Below are 17,332 nucleotides of genomic sequence, written 5' to 3' on the forward strand. Positions count from 1 at the left end.
GCCCCATCACCACCCTTGGCCCCATCCCCAAATTGGGGTGCTCTAAACAACGGATCTAACCTGCCACTCTTTTGCTTATTACCCTGCTGTGGCTCCCCATTGCTAGAAGGAAAACTCGGGAGTCCTCAGCTTGGCTCTCTCAGTCCTAAGTCTCGCCCCTGATGGGCTCCCCAGCCTTTTCTGCCATCCCAGCCTTAGTATGGCCCCCATATCTCATCCCCGGCAGTCCCAGAATCATGCCAGATTCTGCCACGCCTTCCTCCTCATCTCATCTCTGAAATAGCCTCCAGTCTTGCCTCCATCTGTCCAGTGCACCTGCAAACCACCAACCTACCTGTAAAGCTCAACCCCGGTCCACCTCTTCCAGGAAGCCTTCCTGGCCTGCTGCATCCCACATAGGTCTCCCGCTCAGCAGAGCTGGCACTGGCCTTGGCACAGGGGGTGCTCTCTCGGAACTGGTTAATTAATAGATAAAGGGAGAGGGCTGGGTGGATCTTGAGTGGATCTTCTGGGACAGAAGGGTCTAAACCTGGTCAGAGAATGAGGGGCGTGGCAGGTCTGGGGAAGAAGCACCAGGTGGAGGGGACATTGCTGGGAGTAGGATATTGGGTAGGCTTGGGGCCTCTGCATGAGTGGGGACCTAAGTGAGGTGGGGCCTTGGGGCTCGGGGAGGTGTGGGGTGCTGAGTGGGTGTGAGCTCTGGTTGGGCAGGAGGATTTGCTGGGATAGATTCAGGGCATCGTGAGTGCGGGGCTGGGAGAACACGGGGCATGGGGTGAGTACAGAGCCTGGAATGCTTGTGGGGTACAGGCCATTACATGGGCCCGAGGTGTGGGGGGGCGGGGAGCCTGGGGTGGGGGGGGGGCAGGCCCCTGAGCGGGATTTTGTGTCAGAGTAGTCACCCGCTGCCCTCAATGCTCCCAGGGGTGGTGCAGAGCATCAAGGACCACATCACAAAGCCCACGGCCATGGCACGTGGCCGCGTGGCCCACCTGATCGAGTGGAAGGGCTGGCGCGCCCAGCGGTCAGGCTGGGAGCTGTCCCCCACTGAGGACGAGCATTACTGCCGCCTGCCCGATGAGCTGCGGGAGGCCCGTTTTGCTGCAGGTCAGTGGTTGGGGAGCCTGGGGACGGGGACTGGTCGGGGCCCTGGTCCTTAGGGGACCGAGGGTCGCCACATGGGTATTGTCGAGACATGGCAAAACAGTGCCATGGGTGGACAGGCACTCGGGAGAGCCGTCTGGTCCCCGGGGCCCAGATGGACAGTGCAGCTAACTGCTGGGCTGTTGGGTGCCAGCCCGTCCTGGTGCTGAACGCCCCCCCGTCCCCCGCCGTGTCCCTGCTGAGCTGGTCTCACTGTTCCCCGACCCCCCGCAGGGGTTGCCGAGCAGTTTGCGATCACAGAGGCCACGCTGAGCGCCTGGTCCTCGCTGGACGACCAGGAGCTTCACCTCGAGAACAGCCCTCAGGACGTGGTCCAGCTCCAGGGTATGACCCGGGTTGGCGCCGGGGCGGGGTGGGTGGAGCAGAGCAGGGGCTGGGTGCCTGCCACCAAACCACGGTGACCTCGGACAAGCCCCTCCCTGTCTCATGTGGGCCGGAGCAGGGGGTCCTCGCCCCGCCCTCTGCCCACCGAGCGCATGCGCCGTAAGCGTAGAGGCAAGAACGAGCGCTGAGCGCTGGAACCGGTTAGGGGAGGACGTGTTCGCCCCGTTCGGTGCTGCCCTGTGCCATTTCACTTCCTCACCACGCCTCTAAGAAGGGGGCCCTGTTATTATTTCCTTTTACAGATAAGGGAAACTGAGGCACCAGGAACCTTGCCCTAGGTTACAGCTAGAGGCGTCAGAGCCAGGATCTGATCCTTAATACCAAGCACAGATAGCCCAGGTTACTGCGGAGGCTTCACTGGCCCGGGGGCCTCGGTGACACCCACAGGCCCATCATCTTACTTAATCCTCCCCCTGACCAAGGGGAGGGAAGGCAGCGGAGGCCTGGGTGTTCCAGATGTCCCAGCGCCGGATCCGAGGCCGGGCAGCGTTAACTACTCCAGCTTGCTCTACCACCCTGGTAGCCCCCAGGGAGAAACTGGGGCTCAGAGAGGTTCAGTGACTGGCCCAAGGTCACACAGCTTGGCAGCGACAAAGCAGGATTTGGAGACCAGTCTTCTGTCCCCCGCCTTCCCTCACGCACCAGGAGAGGGGGAGGAGCAGGGCTGGGACTTCATTCCTACCCCTCCTGTTGGTTTTCCAGACCTGGAGAGCGTCTACCTGCAGGAAAGTCTTCTGAGTGGCCCCTCACAGGATGACAGTCTTCTGGCCTTCTCCTCCTCTGGCCTCTCCCCCGAGGGCTGGCCCTCACCCGACGAGCCCCCCATCACAGCTGCCGGCCCCCAGCCCCCCAGCTCGGAAGAGGAGCATCGGAGTCGGCTGCCTCAGGGTCTGGGGCCTGAGGGTGGGGCCCATCTGCAAGGTTCCCTCCCCTCGGTGGACAGCATCTCCCTCTCAGAGGAGGAGGACGAGGTGTTCTATAACTGAGGTGGGGGGGCGGCTGTGTGCCTCGGAGCCTCCTTATACTGTGACCTTGCCCGGTGGGCATCCCAGGCATTTCAGGATGTTGGGGTCTGGGCTGGGCATTTCTGGACTCCTCAGGGCAGGCAGGGGTGGGTACAGCAGGGACGGGGGGCCAGCCCTCCCTGTGGACCAATCTGTGCCTCCATGGACCTGCCCCAGGAGTGGGAGCCATAATCCCCCTTCTCCTTTCTTTACTTGGCTCAGGAGGGCACCTTCCCCCGTGGGGTTTCCGCCAGCGGTGAGCTCGAGAACTCTCAGCAGGCACCAGGGCAAGCTGCCAGGAGGAGCCAGCCGCTGGGCCCCTGGGCAGACGGCCTCAGAAGGACTCGGGAGACCCACTTAGAGTGGGGCCTGGGGACCCTGTCTTGACCCCGGGGCTCAGTCCTCCCCCCTTCCTCTGTGTTTGTGTCCCCATCAGAGGTGGGACAGCCTCTCTGGTAGCTAAGCTCCTCGGCTCCCTCCACGAGGATCACCTGTCCCTGGTGCCCCTGCTCCCTTCCTTGCACCCTCCTCCCACCTTCCAGAAGGTTCTTTACAGACATTAAAGTGGTGGATTCACCCTGGATGAACTTGGCCTGGTCTCTGGGGGAAGGTGTGTCCTTGAGCCCCTGGGGTAAGGGGGTTCTAGAGGGATTTAGGGGAGGGCCCCTAACCACCCAACACACACGCAGGTGGTCAGCCTATGCCACCCAACCAGGAGAGTCCCCACGGAAGGTGCCCGAGGTTCTGTGGATCCCCAGGAGCCATACCTAGGAACCTGCTTTATCAGCCCTGGCTCAGCCAACAAGGAAGCTGGGAGTGGGGTGAGGGTAACTGAGCCACAGGGTCCTCCTTATACCTGAGGACAAGCATCATAAGATCTGATGGGGGACCTGCTCACTACCCTATCCCTGCCAGGAAGGGAGTGTTGGAGGAGCAGTGGAAGGCCAGGGACCCAGGCTTGCAATGCCCACATGGCCACCAGGGGGCGCCAAGACCTCACTCAGGGCTAGCACGGAGCTGTCCACACCCTTGGAGCTGGGAGAGGGTCTACAGCTCTGGGAACCAGTTTTATTTTTCTCAGGAGCCTCTGGTTGGGAGTCCTACAACTCCCAGAGGGCATCTGTGCCTGCCCTTGCCGATAGCCCTACACCAACACCTACACAGTCTTCACTGTGAATTTGGTGAATTTTCAATGAGCACCCACTCTCCACTGGTTTTCTGTGGTCTTGAATCTTGCTGGGTCCAGGGTGGGATTTGTCCTTTACAGTACGCAACACTTGTGTCACCCAGGATGGAACACGATGAGCGTGGGGCCCTGCTCAGTGCTAGGTTAGAGCTGCCTGCTTCACCAAGAGGAGCTGGGCTGGAGGGCTGTGTTGTGACGGGGAAGAGAGGCGGGGTCTCGGCCCAGGGTCTTGCCAGGCTGGCTCACTTTGGAGCTGGTGGGTTTGTCAGGCTGGAAATTGCTTTCTTCAACTAGAACAGAGAAAGAGGGGTTTGGGGGAGGGAGGTTGTAGAGGAGACTGGGAGTGGGGATTCTGGGATTGGCTGGCTGTCCTAAGGGTTGATTGGGGGGAAGGGGGTAATTGTTAAAGCCAGTTCCTCCCCATTATACAGATGGGATCATTTAGGCCCAGAAAATGGCAGGGCTGGCTCCTGGACACAAAAAAGTGGCTAATCTCTCTGGTTCAAAAAGTGGGGCTCATCAGAATCCCGTGAGGCCTCTCTAAATTCAGATGGGAAGATACCGGTACCCCCCCCCCCCCCAGTCTGCTCAAGCATGGCTCCTCTGCCTTCCTCTGCCCCTGGGACCCTCATACCTCCACCCAAGACACAGAGCCCACAGCTCTGCCCAGAGATGTCACAGGCAGGGACTGAAGTTTCAACAGCTCAAAGAGGTTGTGTGCCTAGAAGAGAGGGGTTGTTAGTAAACATTGGAAGATAGATGGTGCTCAGCTCATCGCTCTGGCTTCAATCTCTCCCTAGCCTGGGGGCTGTGAGCTGAGGTGGAGGCTCTGGCCAGAGCTCTGTCCCAGGGGTGCCCACCCGTCTATCTCAGAGCCTGGGAAAGGGGTGGGGCACAGTAATAGCCGGCGGGACATTAGGGCCCGCAATGTCCACTATCACCACCAGAGGTCTCCAAAGTCCACACAAGGGACCAATGGGAAGGCCAAGTTTATTAAGCATGATCCCGCGTGATCCCACAGCAGAGAGGGGCTGAGGCCACCTCCACGTCCCAACCTGTTTCTGCCCCTCTCTGACCCCATGTACACCCTGTTTTGCAGGGTGGGAAGGGATCAGGATTCAGAGAAATTAAGTAATTTGCCCAGGATCCCACAGGGAGAATGTGGTGGACCTGAAATTGAGACCCATGTGTGCCTTGATGCAAAGACATATTTTTAACTACAGTCTCTCTCCACACAGAACCTTCTGCTCCCCAAGCTCTCCCTCTTCCCTGGTATATGCATCATCCCAAGAACCCTAGAAATGAGGGACAGAGAGAACAAGGACTACTATGCTCATTCTACAGGTGAGGAAGCTGACCCAGGAGGAGCAGAGAGCCTTGGCTACAAGGTGCCAAGAAAGCTGGAGCTTCCCCTCTATCCCACAGTCCTTCTCTGCCTGCATGCCCGAACCCTCCCCATTACCTGGTGCAGGGAGGTCTCCGGAGACAGCTGCAGGGTCACAGGCTCTATGGGACAGCCCCCAGCCAGGAGGTCCCGAAGACACTGCCAACGATGGGAGAAGGCTCATGGGGGGCTGGACCAGCCTCCACCACCTCCAGGCTGTCCCTCTCAAACCCCCTTTCCCAGAGGCGCCCCCCTCACTTCCCTGCTGACCACTCCCCATCCTGACACCATCCCTCCCCCCCCACCACCAAGGAGTACTTGCCAGGTGCCCTGGAGTCCAGGAAGGAGGCTCAGCTCGGAGTGCCTGCACCAAGTCCTCCCTTCCCACAGTGCCCACCAGTATCTGAGACTCTGCACGAGTGGAGAGAGAGTGAGCCACATGGCATTTACGAGGTGTTCTCACGTCTCTCAGGAAACTACGGCAGCCAGTGGGTCGGGAGCTATGACCACCGATTTTATACAAGAGGAAACTGAGGCTAGGAGGCACAGAGAGCTTATTTATCTTGCCCAAGGTCACTGACTGCTGATGTGGAGGTTGGTAATGGAAGGCAGCCGGGGAAGGCTGCCCACCCTGATTCCCGCCGTGGCAGGGCCTCGAGGCAGGAGCAGCTCTGGGACATGGGCATGAAGATGTCTATGGGTCAGAGCTGGGCTTTGCCCCTCTGGCTCAGCCCAGTGCAAGTGTGAACCCAGAAGACCACCATGTTGGGAGGTTCTGCCGTGGGCGGAGGGCTTGGCATGCCTCCCTGCAAGCTGCCATTGGAGTTGGCAGGTGTTGGGTTTTGAGAGGGGAGCCTGGCATTTCTCCTTCTTGTCAAGTAAAATCAAAACTGTACAACTAGATATATAAATGCTCTCCCTGTAGACAACAACAATTAAAGCTATTTCTCGGGCGAGCAGCAGAGTCCTGCAGCCTGGGCCTGGGCTGGTTGGGAGCTCTTTGCTTCCTGTGGCTCTGAGGGTAGAAGGGGTCTTTGTCTTGGAGACCAATTTTGTCTTTGTTCCAGGAGGTGGAGCCTCTTGGAGGGGTCATTCATATGCAAATATTTCCAAATGGCATATTTGGTGTATTCTGTGGGATCGAGTTAGAGATATCCCAATCTGAGTGGGGAGAGGGCCTGGCATTAGGGTTGAGAACCTCTGACAACTCCATGTTGGTCTCTATTTTCCAGGTGGAGAAACTGCAGGTCATAGGGGGTTTGCCCATGGTTCTGCTGTTCACAAATGGCTTTATGGCCTCTTGGGGGTGGGTATGGCGGTAACCATTCGGTTGTACAGGTAGATAACTGAACAAGATACCTGCCCAAAGGTTGAGTAGGAATCAAAATCCAGCTGTGCTATGCTTGCCAAGTGTGTACCTTGTCTCGTTTGCATATGTGTGCTTGACAGGTGCCCCTGAGTGGACAGGGCTGCCTCCCGCTCCCCCCTACCCCCGCAATCTTTCCTACTTTTTTTGTACTTGTGTCCCAGCAGGAAATGATGCTGTAGTTAGATCCTTCCCCAAGATTCAGCTTGTGTGTCTTTTCACAGGTCACCCATTCATTTTTCTTTAAAAAGATACTTTTCTCGTGGCAACAGGGTTTTAGGAGAGGTGAGTTAGCTGGGGAATGCTTGAAGGGGAGACTGAGATAAGGAGTCTTCTGACACCTTGTGGTGTTGCCGTCATTTACCCCCACTCCCAAGCACACCAGGCCTGGCTTCTAGAATTTCTAAAACTACCCATGGAGTGCCTTACAAGCCTCCTCTCATCTCATTTAAACCAGTCAACCACCCCACGTTGGGGAGGTCATTGTCTCCACTTTACCAGTGAGGAAACTGAGGCTCAGAGAAATGAAGTGACCTGCTCAAGGTCACACGGTTGCAGAGACAAGATTCAGAGTCAGGTGACTGACAGGTCCAATGCCCTGCTTCCCCTTTCCTGGGCCCAGCCCCCCAAGGCTGAAGGTAAAGGTCGAGGGAATGTCCCCTCCGCACCCAGGCTTCCCCCTTCCTGCTGGGCACCTGTGCTCTCCACCAGGAAATACTTGGCCAGGTCTGTGGAGGTCACGACCCTGGCCACTTCCTCCAGTGGTGTGTCCTTGGCCAGCGTGGTGACCTCACAGTTCATGAAGTGTTCCACGATCACACGGTGAGAGCTGGAAGCAGAAGGGTGCTCCCCTCAGGTCCTGGAGTGAGGGGATCTCCAGACCCCAGGACAAGGCAGGGGTACCTGGGGGGAGCTGGTTCTGGGGCGTGGGCAGGCGCTGAGAGATTTCTGGGATGAGCAGCTCCTAGAACCCCAAGGTGGGGAGCAACTTAGGGACAGCTCACCTCTGGCCTGACTCTGGATTCCCAGCCCCTGAACCCCGACCCCCCGCCCCCCAGACTGGCTCCACTTCAGGGTCTTTTACTCAGAAGTCTTCCCTGGAGAATTTCATCTGAAGAAAAGTTTTATGGCAGAAAGGAAAAAAAAAAAGGTTTAAAGTTTGAAAATCACTGGAGTGGCCTCCCCCATTTTATAGATGGAGAAACAGAGGTCTGGACCAGGGTGACAGTTTGCACATGTTTGGATCTGGGTCTTGGACCCAAGACTCTTAGATCCTCTTAGTCCTGCTTCTCTGGAAACAGAAGCTGCTCTGGTCCTGTCTGGCCAGGGGAGATTCCAAAGCCTGATTCCTGTCCCAGCATCGCAGCAAGGACAGCAGGGAAGGAGTGGGAGAGAGGAGGGGACCTCCCACATCTGGTGCTGACTCTCTGTGTGATGGGGAGCAAGGCACGGCGCCTCTCTGAGCCCCAGTTTCCAGCAAATGGGCAGCATCAGTCCTGTCGTGCAGACAGACTGATGACTAAGAAGACACGGAGGCCCTGGAGGCCAAGCGCTTGGCCAGGGTCATGCAGGGAGCGGGAGAGAATGGAGACGAGATGGCTGTCTCGAGATGGATGACCCACATCCAAGGTCAGCCACAGGGGGGGTTTATATGGGTGGGGGGGGCTTTACCCCAGCCCACCCAGGCTGATCACCCCCATCGGCCAGCCCCACGTCGGTACCTCTCACCTGATTTTTCGGCCTCGGATCCACGGAAGGTATGGCAGCTTCTTGACAATGATGGTGCCGTCATAGAAGGAGGGTTGGCAGCTCTGGGCGATGGCGTTGGCCGCCAGCACGGCCATCAACACGGGCAGCGCGTGCACTATCTGGCCAGTCAGCTCGAAGGCCAGCAGCGCCGTGGAGATGGTGTGGGTCACGGCCCCCGAGAAGGCCGCAGCCCCTGCAGGGGGCAGAGCCAGGGCGGGGTGGTTCAGGCCACAGGGGCCACCGTCACGCAGAGGCCACACACTGGCCACTGCTGGAAGGGCCCCGGTGCCTGGGCTCGGGGAGTGGGAGCACGTCAGGGACAGGACGGGGTATCAGGGACAAGACGGGAGCTAGAGAGAATAACAGCAGCTCCGGGGATGGGGCTCAGGGAGGGGCTCTCCATGCCCTGACCCTCCGGCTCCAGCCCAGCGCCTCCAAGGTCTGCCCACCCCGTGGGGACCCAGCCCACTCACCTGCCAGGGCGTACCCCCCAGGCATGATGGGGTTGGTGACCCCTCCGGCCACGATGCCCTCGGGGAAGGCAAGAGCGAGGGCCTCCCCTATGAGGCGCCCAATGCCAGCTCCTGGCCAGAGAGAGGGGGAGGCGGGGGAGGCAGGCTGACGCGGCCCCCACAGCCTTCTGTTCCTGGGGACCAACCTCAATGCCAGCTAAGGGAGGGAGGGAGGGAGCCGGGAGCCGCGGCCCTGCCCCAATAACCAGGAAGCTCTCGGAGCCTGGGAACCCCAGACTCACCGAAGATGAATATGGGCATGAAGTACCCTGCAGGGATGGGGATGGTGGTGGCCAGAATCAGCATCCAGAACTGTGGGTGGGGGGACCCGGAGGGGCGGAGGTTAGAGGCAAGGGGGTGAGACTGGGCAGGAGAGGGAATGGGTGGGCAGGGGACCTGGGCTCTTCCCAGACAGCAGGAGGCGGCCCAGGCACACGGCCATCGCCAGTGTCTGGTGTTAGGAGGGCACCCACCCTGACGAAGAGCCTACTATGTGCCTGGCATTGTGCCAAGGGCTTTCCTTTCTTCCTGCTCAACCTTCCCTTGGAGGTAGACACACAACTACTACCCCATTTTAAAGATGAGGAAACCGAGGCTCAGAACTGAAACCACGGTGGACTGGGGTCACACAACGGGCGAGAGAGAGATCAGACGGTCTGGGTGGAAGGCCAGGGCACTGTGCTACACCCAGTGAGAGGCCTTGCTCCGCCTCCCACCCAAGGCCAGTCTCCACTCTGTGCATGACCCCGGTGGGGGGGCCCGCGGCACCCACCTTCATAACCAGAAAGAAGGCGAGGGTCCCAAAGATGGTGAACCGCGGGTGGTACCACTCAAACCACAGGTTCTGGGGGTCGAGCTCCTTGGGCCAGGGTGGGGATGAGTTCCGGGTCATCAGCGCCCACGAGTGGTTGTCGAACAGGGAGTCCAGATGCTGCTTCATGGACAGCTGGCGCAGGGGACAGGTCGGAACTCTGCAGGGGGGGACTGGGCAGCAGTTCCTGCCTCCGCCTCCCCCTGACCCTGCCTCAGATCCTCCCACCTTGGGATGGGCTCTGACCTCCCAGAGCGCCAGTGTCCTCGGCTAGAACTCGAGGATGACCCGCAGGCTTCCCCTTACAGGCATCATGGGGATTAAGTGAAATGACAGGCACACTGTGGGTGAGGGATGGGGGTTCCCCACTCCTACCCCCCCAGCTCAGCGCCCCTTACCCGAGAAGCCAGGAAGCGGCCCACGCCAGGGGGGTAAGTGATGGAGGCGAGAACCAAGGCCGCCAGAGCAGAATACAGAGGCTTGCTGTGGGGCGTGGGGTCGGGGGGTGAGCTGGGGTACTGGTCCTCCTCTTCCCCCACCCCACAGAGGGGGAGCCGGCAAGAGCAGGGCCCACCCCCCCTGAGGGCCGGGATGCAGGCAGAAACTGAAGAAGTGGGGGACACAGGCCAGACCCCCTCCAGGGGAGGAAACCAGGGCTGACAGGGGAGTTGGGGACAGAGCTCCGCCAGGCCAGGGCGGGCCATGCATGGCCGGCCTGGGGCAGATGCCAATGCCAGGGGGCAAACGAGGTCTGGGGAGGAGAGGGGCTCAGTTAGGGCTTCTGGCTCTGTGGGAAAGGAGGGCTTGGGGGGGGGGGGCAAGCCCAGTGATAGAGTGAGGACTCAGGAGGAGGGGGAGCACGTGGAAGTCTGGAAGCCCAGCAAGCTGGGGGTGCGGGTGTGGAGCGGTGACTGCGGGGACCCGGAGAGGGGTGCTAGGTGGCAATCAGGGCTCCGTGAGTGGTGTGTGGGCTAGGGAGCTTTGGAGGTGCTTAGTAGGAGCATAACAGTGCAGTCAGAGGATGGGGCTCTCTATAAAAGGGAGCTGTGGGCTCAGGAGGCTGAGGAAGGAAGCAGGGCTGTCCTCCCTGAAAGTCCTCCCCAGTTCCTGTCCAGAGCCTACCTGGTGGCCAGCAGTTTGGAGACAACCCGGTTGGTCTTGACAAAACCAAGGAAGGTTCGCTGACAGAAGAGGTACGCGCAGCTCACGATGCCACAGATGGCCCTGGGGAAGGAAGGGGAGGCCCAGAGCTCTGCCCCAGAAACAAGGGCAGCGGCTCAGGCCTGGGTGAGGCCTCCCGCTGGGCTCTCGAGGGACCCGAGGCGCTCGCTCACCCCAGCGCCACAAAAAAGAAGATCTCCGGCAGGTCGAACGGGACATCCACCCTGAAACTGGTCTTGTAGAGGGAAGTGATGGTCTCTGGGGCAGGAGGGAAAGATCAGGGACCACACCCTGGCCCCAGCCAAACCCAAGCCCCAGACTTGACAAACAGCAGCGGAGGTGGTGCTCAGCCCTGCCCCTGAATACCCTTTCCTGGCATTCAAGGCCCCAACAACCAGCCCTTGCCCTCTTGCTCAGCTTTGCCTCCTGTACTCTTGGGGCGAGGGGGGCTCCCATCCTTCACGCCCAATACAGGTCAGCAAGGAGAGGAGAGAGAGAGAAAAGATGGGAGGAGGAGGGACGGGGGTGGGGGTGGGCGGAGCCAGGGCTGGGGTCCCGCGGTCTCGCGGGGACTCACCCTGCTCGCTGTTGAAGACAGACAGGAGGCGGAACATGAAGGCTCCGCAGGTGGCCGCAAAGAAGCCCCTCCAGTAATCCCAGACAGAGAAGTGGGAAGACATGACCTCGATGCTGAACAGGACCCCTGAAGGCGGTGCTGAGCTAAAGGCAGAGCCCCGCCTCCGTCCACCCCAGCGCCCTGACCCCTCCCATCCTGCTCTCCCTGCAGCTGAAGTGGGAGAGGCCAGGCCTGAGCCCAGGGAGGGCATCTCCATCCCTACGATGGCCCTGTGGCAAGGCGCGAGCACCCCGCCGAGGCTCGGAGAGCTGAACCCACTGCCCCAGGTCGCACAGGGGAGCCGGATCTCCAGCCCAAGTTTGTCGATGTGACCCTGAGGCGTCTCGACAGCACCCCCCCTCCCCGCTGTGCCCTCAAAGGACTGCAGTAAGAACCGAGACCTGCGTCAGCCCACACCTCCTCCAAGGCCCTCAGCCGCACAGGAGTGAGCGGGGTGGTCCGCAGGAGGGGTGTGGGGGGTCCCCAGGGCGCGAGGGAGGGGTACAGTCTCACCGCTGAAGGGCGCTGCGAACACCGTGGCCACGCCCACCGCTGCCGCCGCCACCAGCATCTGGTTCTGCTTGCTCTTGTTCTGGGGGGATCCCGAGTGCGGGGCTCACAGTCAGCCCCCACCCTCCCCTCCCTTCCCTCTCATTCCTCCAAGGGGGGACGTCCCTGACCGCCTTACCTCAGACTCCCCAATGGCCTTGGTGTGCACCCGGCCCAGGTAGGCGGCGATCATCACAGACAGGTGCACAAAGGGGCCCTGCGGGGGAGGTGTGGGCACCCGGCATAGGCTTACTCCTCCCCCTTGGGGCCTGGTCCTGGGGGGCCCGAGAGCCTCATCCAGAACCGCACAGCTGCCCGGCCACGCCCTGGTCCTCTGTCTCCCCAGCTCTTTGGTCACACTCTGGGGACCTGGCCTGCCTCCTCCTCAGGCCAGAACCCCTAAAAGCAGGCATTGGCCTGAGTCTCCACTGACTCTGCTTCTGTGGGGCAAAGGGGGGAAGGGGTGGGGGGGCTCTCACGCCTGCCCGTACCACTTTGCCCAGGAAGATGGTGCTGCCGGCGGCCAGGGTGCAGGTGAGGCCTGCCACCTTGGCCCCGAAGTTCTTGATGTCCAGGTAGTCCTCCAGCACGACGCCCGACAGGATAGTCTTCAGCTCCGGGATTCCAGAACCTTGGCAGGGGATGGACACGGGGCAAGACAGGGGCGGTCTCTAGATTACACTCTGAGCTCCTCATCCCACCCAAAATGTTTCACATCATGATCTCGTCAGGTCCTCCAAAACCCTGAGTTAAGATCTGTGAACTCATTTGTAGAGGAGGAAGCTGAAGGTCAGAGAGGGGCCGGGAGCTGTCTGTGTTGTTCCAGCAGAGCCTGGCAGACAGCTACGGCAAAAATGGGGGTCACCCAGGATAGAATCTCAGGCCACCCCTGGATGCACCCCTGGAGGTCCCCAGTGCTGGCTTGGAGCTGGAGGCAGAGCTGAGAGGCTTGCGGGAGCTGTGCGCCTCCCTCAGCCCCTTCCTGGGGAGCCTGCCACCAGGACTCCCCATCACTGGCCAGAAGCGCCCTCAGAAAGGAAGCAGAGACAGCAGCGACCCTAGAGTCAAGATCTGACCTTCTCACAGTGTTGCTTTGGTGCAAGAGACACGAAGATTCTGAGCCTGGCTTCCCTGGCTGTGAAATGGGGTCCCTACTTCCCACCTCCCCCAATCAGATGCCCAGAGGGGTACAAACAGGCTCTGGTCCCAGGCACACAGGCACACAGCTCACCTCCAGAGAAGGGCGTGATGCTCTGGGAGAAGCCGGAGGAGAAGGAGACCAGGGCCACAGGGTACACGGTCCAGGAGAGATACCGGAGCAGGTGGCTGTCCCCAATTTCCCGGTATAACCACTTGTGTGCTGGGGACACCCGGGAGTCAGGAAGCCATCGCAGGCTCTGCAGCCCTCACGTGTCCACTAACCCGGAAAGGGAGGCGCAACGAGGGGAGGCCCCCCAGTGAGCGGCAGACGCCTAAACGGAGGCAGGACTAAGACCCTGGATCCGCATCCCAGTGTTGTCACTACCCACTGAATGACCTTGGGCAAGTGACTTAACCTCGGTGAGCCTCCGTTTCCCCATCTGTCAAATGGGCTAGCGACGGGAGCTCCCTCATGGGGTCTTTGCGAGAAAGCACTCAGATGATGTCCAATGTCTGAGGCGTAGCAGGTTCTCAGGATGGCACCTGACCAAGTCTACCGGGGGGTGTTAGAACCTTCTTGCCTATGCCCCTTTGTTCCTGGGAGAGCTCAGGGTGCAGAGAGCTCAGGGTGCAGAGAGCCCGCTGGAGCACAGGGAAAGAAAGTTCTATGTCTGGTGGTCCAAGCAAGTGCCCTCCCCATGTGTTACTGAGCGCAGAGCATGGAGGGAGGGAGGAGAAGGAGGAGCACAGACAACGGGAAGAGGTGGGCATAGAGCTCAAGGGAAGAAGGGCTCTTGGTAACATTCAGGTCTTTCTTGCTCATTGCGCAGATGAGGACACGGAGGCCGAGAGAGGGGCAGGAACCTGCCCAGGGTCACACAGCAAGCCAAGAGCAAAGCCTGGACCAGACCCAGGCCTCCTCCCTACCCCAAGCCCTCCTGTACCCGCGATGCACCTGACAGCCCATCTGGCATCCTGAGAGCGTGTGTGGAAGCCTGTGTCCAGAGCAGGTGTGTGTGCCTGGGAGGGGTTACCTCGCACCACGCGCCCGATAGCGAAGTTCATGGTGTAGCTGATCAGGGCCATGAGCACCCCGAGGGTCATCAGGAAATACCAGTCCTCCCCCACGCGGAATGCCTTCTGCTTCAGCCACTCCAGGCCACCTGCGGCAGGGGCACTGGGTCATAGCCCAGGGCCTTAGGTGGGGCACGGACAGCCCCTTCCCTGGAGGCCTGCTAGGGCCCAGGGCAGGGAGTGCGGGGGGCGGCATGGGGCTGGGTCATGGGGTCAAGTCCAGGGTGGCTCAGAAGGGGCTCTGCGCATGAGGGGCAAAGCAAGAATTATGGCAAGGGAAGGCAGCAGTACGGTGGGTGCCAGGCCTAGGGCCCCACTAGGGGACCGTTGACCTGTGCACCCTCCCCCACCCCATCCCCCACGCTGGATGCCGGAGTCGGCCGGGGAGGGTGTGCTGAGAGCTACAGCTTTCTCCAGGGTCTCCACGGGGCACAGCTCAGAGAACGCAAGAACCTAGCAGGAGCCCTCCTTGTCTCCAGACCTTGGGCCTGTCCTACAGGCCATGCTGGGGTCAGGCCAGGCAGCACCCACTGGGCACAGAGCGAGGCCCCTAGCATGGCCATCAGGCTTTGGGGCTGCTTTCCCCGAAGGCAGGGAACAGACATCGAGACCCACAGGCAGAGGGACAGGCAGACAGGTCCCTTCCCTCCCTGCCACCCGGAGACTGTGGGCAGGTGAAGGCAGGGCAGCTCTTGGGTTTCAAGGTGGGTGAGGGAGGGGGGGTCCAGGAAGGGGTGACGCCCTGAGGGGTCTTTGATAGGCAGAGGAAGGGGACCTCGCTCTCACCTCGAATGCCTCGGCGGATACGGGGACACGGGCCCCACAGCTCCCGAAGGCTCACAGGGCTCCCCGAGGAGCCCTCACGCAGCCCCACCAGCTCTTCCATTAGGTCCCTGAGCAGATGGACAGACAGACTGTTGCTACCCGGCCACCTGGCACCTCCCAGGTGAAAAGGAACCGAGGTGTTTTCCTGTGCACACGTTCGCTTGCACGTGTGCGTGAAGCTATCAGGAGGTGTCCTCACCACTGAGGGAGGGTCGCCGAGGGGGCACATATGTGTGTGAGGGTACAGGGGTGGGGGCCAGGGTTCCAGTGTCCTCCGTGTCCAGGAGCAGATTGGTCACGGGAGGACCCCAAGCCTCAGAACTCCCTTCCCCCTGCTGTTGACATCGTTCCTATCCTGCCTCCACGCACAGCTGCCTCCCCTGTGCAGAGATCTCCTTGCCCAGCAGAGTCGCTCGCACCGTGGGGTCCCCATGGACGGCTCTGACTCCCCATGCCCGTTCCTGAGGCCCCTCTCTCCTGCTCAGGCCACAGAGGCAGGGCAACGGCCGGCCCAGGACAGCCCATGATGGTACAAAAGAGGTGCTCGCTCCCTCCCGCCAAGCCTCCCGCTCCTGCCTGGCCTGCCCTGGCCCCCGGCAGGTTCCACCCCAGTCCGGGCCCCCACTCCACACCCGGCAGCCTCTCACCTCTGTCCGTCGGCCCTGCTGTGGCCCCAGCTGGCCCTCCTCTAACAGAGACTCCTTTGCCTGCAGCCCAGGTGTGCCTGGACAGGTCTGTGCTCCACCAATCCACACCCTGGGTGCCCCCCCTCCCTCCCCACCCTGCCACAGGGTTGACCCTGGCCATTAAGAATGTCCTTGACAAACCACCCAGAACTGCCCAGGCCGGTTGAGCCATGCAGGCCAGAAGAGCCACAGGGGACCAGGAGCTGGAGCTCCCTAGAACCCAGGAGAGCCACGCGGAGGGTGGCGCTCGACCACGCTGGGGGCTCCCCGCTGCTGGCTGGGGGACATGGAGGGGGTGGAGAAGCCCCTGCACCCAGCAGCACAGTGGGGGGTCCTCTGCGGGGGCCGGAATCCTCAGAGCTGGACACGGAAAGGGTTTGAGGAAGCAGAGAAAGGAGAGGGAAGAAAGCCGACGGAGCTGGAGGAAGACCTGGGGCAAAGGCGAGGGCCCCCTTACTACCGCACCCTCGCTGTGTGCCAGCCTCTGTGCTCAGCCCTCCCCCGAATCGGTGCGTGCTCACCCAAACCCAGCGAGGTGGGAGGAACTAGATCCCGGGTTAAAGACACCGGAGTCTCTGAGGGGTGATGCTGCTCGTCCAAGGTCACAGAGACCAAGGGGCAGAGCCGGAAACCCCAGCCAGGTTTGCAGGACTCCAAAGCCTGCGCACGGCTCCGCCGCCCACCTTGCTCGGGGGTGGGGAGGAGACCGACAAGGGGGAGCAGTGCGGTGATGTGGGGCGCTGCAGGCCTCTGAGGCCTGGGGAGGAACTTGAACTTGATCCCCAGGTCCAGCCCCTCTAGCCTCAGGGAAGGACCTCTCAAACCACAGTGCTTCTCAGTAGATGCCACAGACGGTCCTGCCCCAGCAGAGGGTAGGGGTGAGGGCATGAGGGGAGGGAGCAAGCACAGATTATGTGCCAGCCACACACCAGGCCCTCTAGGTCTGCAACACAGTTCATCCTCCCGCATCCTTGTGAGTCAAGGGCAGCATCACCATTTGGCAGATGACAGAGGATCAGGGAGGTGTAGTGGCTTCTCCGAAGTCACACAGCCGAGGCTGAACCCAGACCTAGACTGTCTGGCTTTCCCCCTCCCTCGGGCTCCTCCGGCCCCTGTGACTTTCATCAGTCAGGACAGGGGTTTGGGCACAAAGCAGAGGATTTGAGTCTGATGTCACTTTTGGAAAGATTTGGGATAACTGCCCTCTCTCCCTCCCCCAGACAAAGCTCCTTTCTGAAAATCTTGATGACCCTTCGGTGACTTGCCAAAATCCTGGGACCCTGAGCCACCCGCTGCCCCTGATGCCCAGCCAAGTCCATCCCAATCAGGAGCACATGGGCCTGCCGCGGGGAGGTGGGCGGGGCTTGCTGTTCCGAACGGTCTGGGCCCACTGTCGCCTTGCTGCCCCAGCCTGGCGACTGCTACAGTAACAGGATAACTGCCTGCCCTGTTGACATCCCAAACCCCAGCCTCTGGCTCCGGGCAGCCATAGGCTCTGATCCCACAGCCGGCCTCAGCCGCCCGGCAGGTGCTGCCAGTCCACACCCTCACCTTCCCACCCTGGCAACACCAGGAAGCTGGGGAGAGAGTAGCAGAGTCCCTCCCAAAGCCATTTTCTGGCACGGACGCATTCCTCATTCATCATGTCTCCCCCAGAGCCTAGAACAGCCCCCGCCCCCACATAGCAGGTGTTCAGCAAACATCTGCTGAGCGATGAGCAG

At 60.8% G+C, this 17,332-nt stretch overlaps 2 protein-coding genes across 5 annotated transcripts in view; one reads left to right on the top strand and one right to left on the bottom strand.

Annotated features, from left to right (window-relative positions):
• FAM131C (family with sequence similarity 131 member C) overlaps positions 1-6,592 on the top strand; it is a 20,298-nt gene extending 13,706 nt beyond the window's left edge. For 2 of the 4 annotated variants that reach the window (XM_046017186.1, XM_046017208.1), the window contains exons 5-9: positions 925-1,107; positions 1,378-1,488; positions 2,251-3,162; positions 4,977-5,082; positions 5,595-6,592. In XM_046017186.1, coding sequence (XP_045873142.1) covers positions 925-1,107; positions 1,378-1,488; positions 2,251-2,534 — 578 coding nt within the window. In that variant the 3' untranslated portion in view covers positions 2,535-3,162; positions 4,977-5,082; positions 5,595-6,592. The remainder of the gene's footprint in view (positions 1-924; positions 1,108-1,377; positions 1,489-2,250; positions 3,163-4,976; positions 5,083-5,594) is intronic. The other 2 variants (XM_046017194.1, XM_046017200.1) reach the window with 2 other exon arrangements.
• LOC123949618 (chloride channel protein ClC-Ka) lies at positions 3,764-15,649 on the bottom strand. Its single transcript, XM_046017177.1, has 20 exons — positions 15,573-15,649; positions 14,887-14,993; positions 14,061-14,189; positions 13,118-13,246; positions 12,378-12,517; positions 12,026-12,103; positions 11,851-11,929; positions 11,299-11,424; positions 10,895-10,979; positions 10,683-10,784; positions 9,959-10,043; positions 9,522-9,695; positions 8,992-9,061; positions 8,711-8,821; positions 8,217-8,430; positions 7,184-7,317; positions 5,445-5,533; positions 5,201-5,281; positions 4,373-4,459; positions 3,764-4,028 (listed from the first exon to the last, which is right to left on the bottom strand). Exons 2-20 carry the CDS (start codon positions 14,984-14,986, stop codon positions 3,981-3,983), a joined length of 2,061 nt encoding a protein of 686 aa, XP_045873133.1. The 5' UTR covers positions 14,987-14,993; positions 15,573-15,649; the 3' UTR covers positions 3,764-3,980.
• Between the last annotated feature and the right edge of the window lie 1,683 nt (positions 15,650-17,332).

This window comes from Meles meles, chromosome 1 (genome assembly GCF_922984935.1).
Source record: "Meles meles chromosome 1, mMelMel3.1 paternal haplotype, whole genome shotgun sequence".
NCBI lineage: Eukaryota > Metazoa > Chordata > Mammalia > Carnivora > Mustelidae > Meles > Meles meles.